This window comes from Amphiura filiformis, chromosome 2 (assembly GCF_039555335.1).
Source record: "Amphiura filiformis chromosome 2, Afil_fr2py, whole genome shotgun sequence".
Taxonomy (NCBI): domain Eukaryota; kingdom Metazoa; phylum Echinodermata; class Ophiuroidea; order Amphilepidida; family Amphiuridae; genus Amphiura; species Amphiura filiformis.
The window spans coordinates 29,384,167-29,385,388 of NC_092629.1; the positions used below are offsets into that span (position 1 = coordinate 29,384,167).

At 38.3% G+C, this 1,222-nt stretch overlaps 1 protein-coding gene across 1 annotated transcript; it reads left to right on the forward strand.

Moving 5' to 3' along the window:
* Positions 1–289: 289 nt before the first annotated feature.
* Positions 290–685, forward strand: LOC140139673 (CHRNA7-FAM7A fusion protein-like). The gene has a single exon (XM_072161378.1). It carries the CDS (start codon positions 290–292, stop codon positions 683–685), a length of 396 nt encoding a protein of 131 aa, XP_072017479.1.
* The last annotated feature ends 537 nt before the right edge of the window (positions 686–1,222 follow it).

A 1,222-nucleotide genomic window follows, 5' to 3' on the forward strand; every position in this document is an offset into this window, starting at 1 on the left:
TAAATATGATCATCTGGCTGTTTGCTTGCATTCTGTGACCCGCATAAAACTCGACACTGAGACTTTATGCGTGCTGATCACCAATTCGATTCATAACTTGGAATACTAGTTATTTTATATTACATATCTCTATTTCAGTATTGATGAGGAGTGGGAAGGTCTAAAGGATATTGAAGCGAGTCTAACATATGATGGGACCATCACCTTCTTCACACCCACGATCTTTCAAGTTTCCTGTAATGTCAAATTTCGTTACTTCCCTTTCGAATTCCAACGGTGCAACATCACTATGGGTTCATGGCGGTACGATAAATCCAGATTAGACATGGTGGCGTTAGACGATGCAGATACTCATCAAGATGTGTATGCTGATAACGGTGTATGGACTCTGCATCACACGGACATGTTTACTATAGAAAAGAATTTTGAATGTTGTGAACATCCATATATCATGCTTATCGTGGAAATAACTATGAAGAGAAATCCGGGTTTCTATATTTACAATTTAATTGCGCCGTGTATATTGCTATCAATAATGACTGTGTTTGTGTTTAGAGTGCCACCTGAATCAGGAGAAAAAATATCGTTGGGAATGACAAACGTCTTAGCATTGATACTGTATCAGCAGTTGATTGCAGCAAATATGCCTCCACTTGATGACGAAATACCAGTCATAGGTCAGTAGCAATTTCAAAGTAATATCATGAGAGCATGTTGTAATAATGGTGGATTTCATAAAACGGGTTTAAAGCGTCGTATTTTTTTATGTTTCCTCCCATAATCTGGAAGAAGTGCAGAATCTTCATTGTAGTGGCGGTGTAACTTAAACTAAAATAATACTTGTTATATTACGCCCCACTCTTTATAGCGGTTGAGCACTTTCGACTACTTTTGGAGTAGAGGCATTATTGTGACACCACAGAATGTATATACATGTTTACGCATTTCTGTTGAGTTGAAACCATGACAAATTACCCGTTTGATGATCGGTATACCCAGTGTTCGTAAGTGAGGGTATACCGTGGAATTATTAGTAACTATTAGTAATATACAATCAACATCATAACAGGAGCGTAATAACAACATATATTAGAGAGATTGCGATGTTCCAAACGCAGCACGTGGAACGTACGCTTTCACGTACGTTAATACGGTGATAAATATTGCTAGTCTCGGTTCCAAACTGGATTGTGCTCATTCGTCACGAAGGAGAACAAGTCGG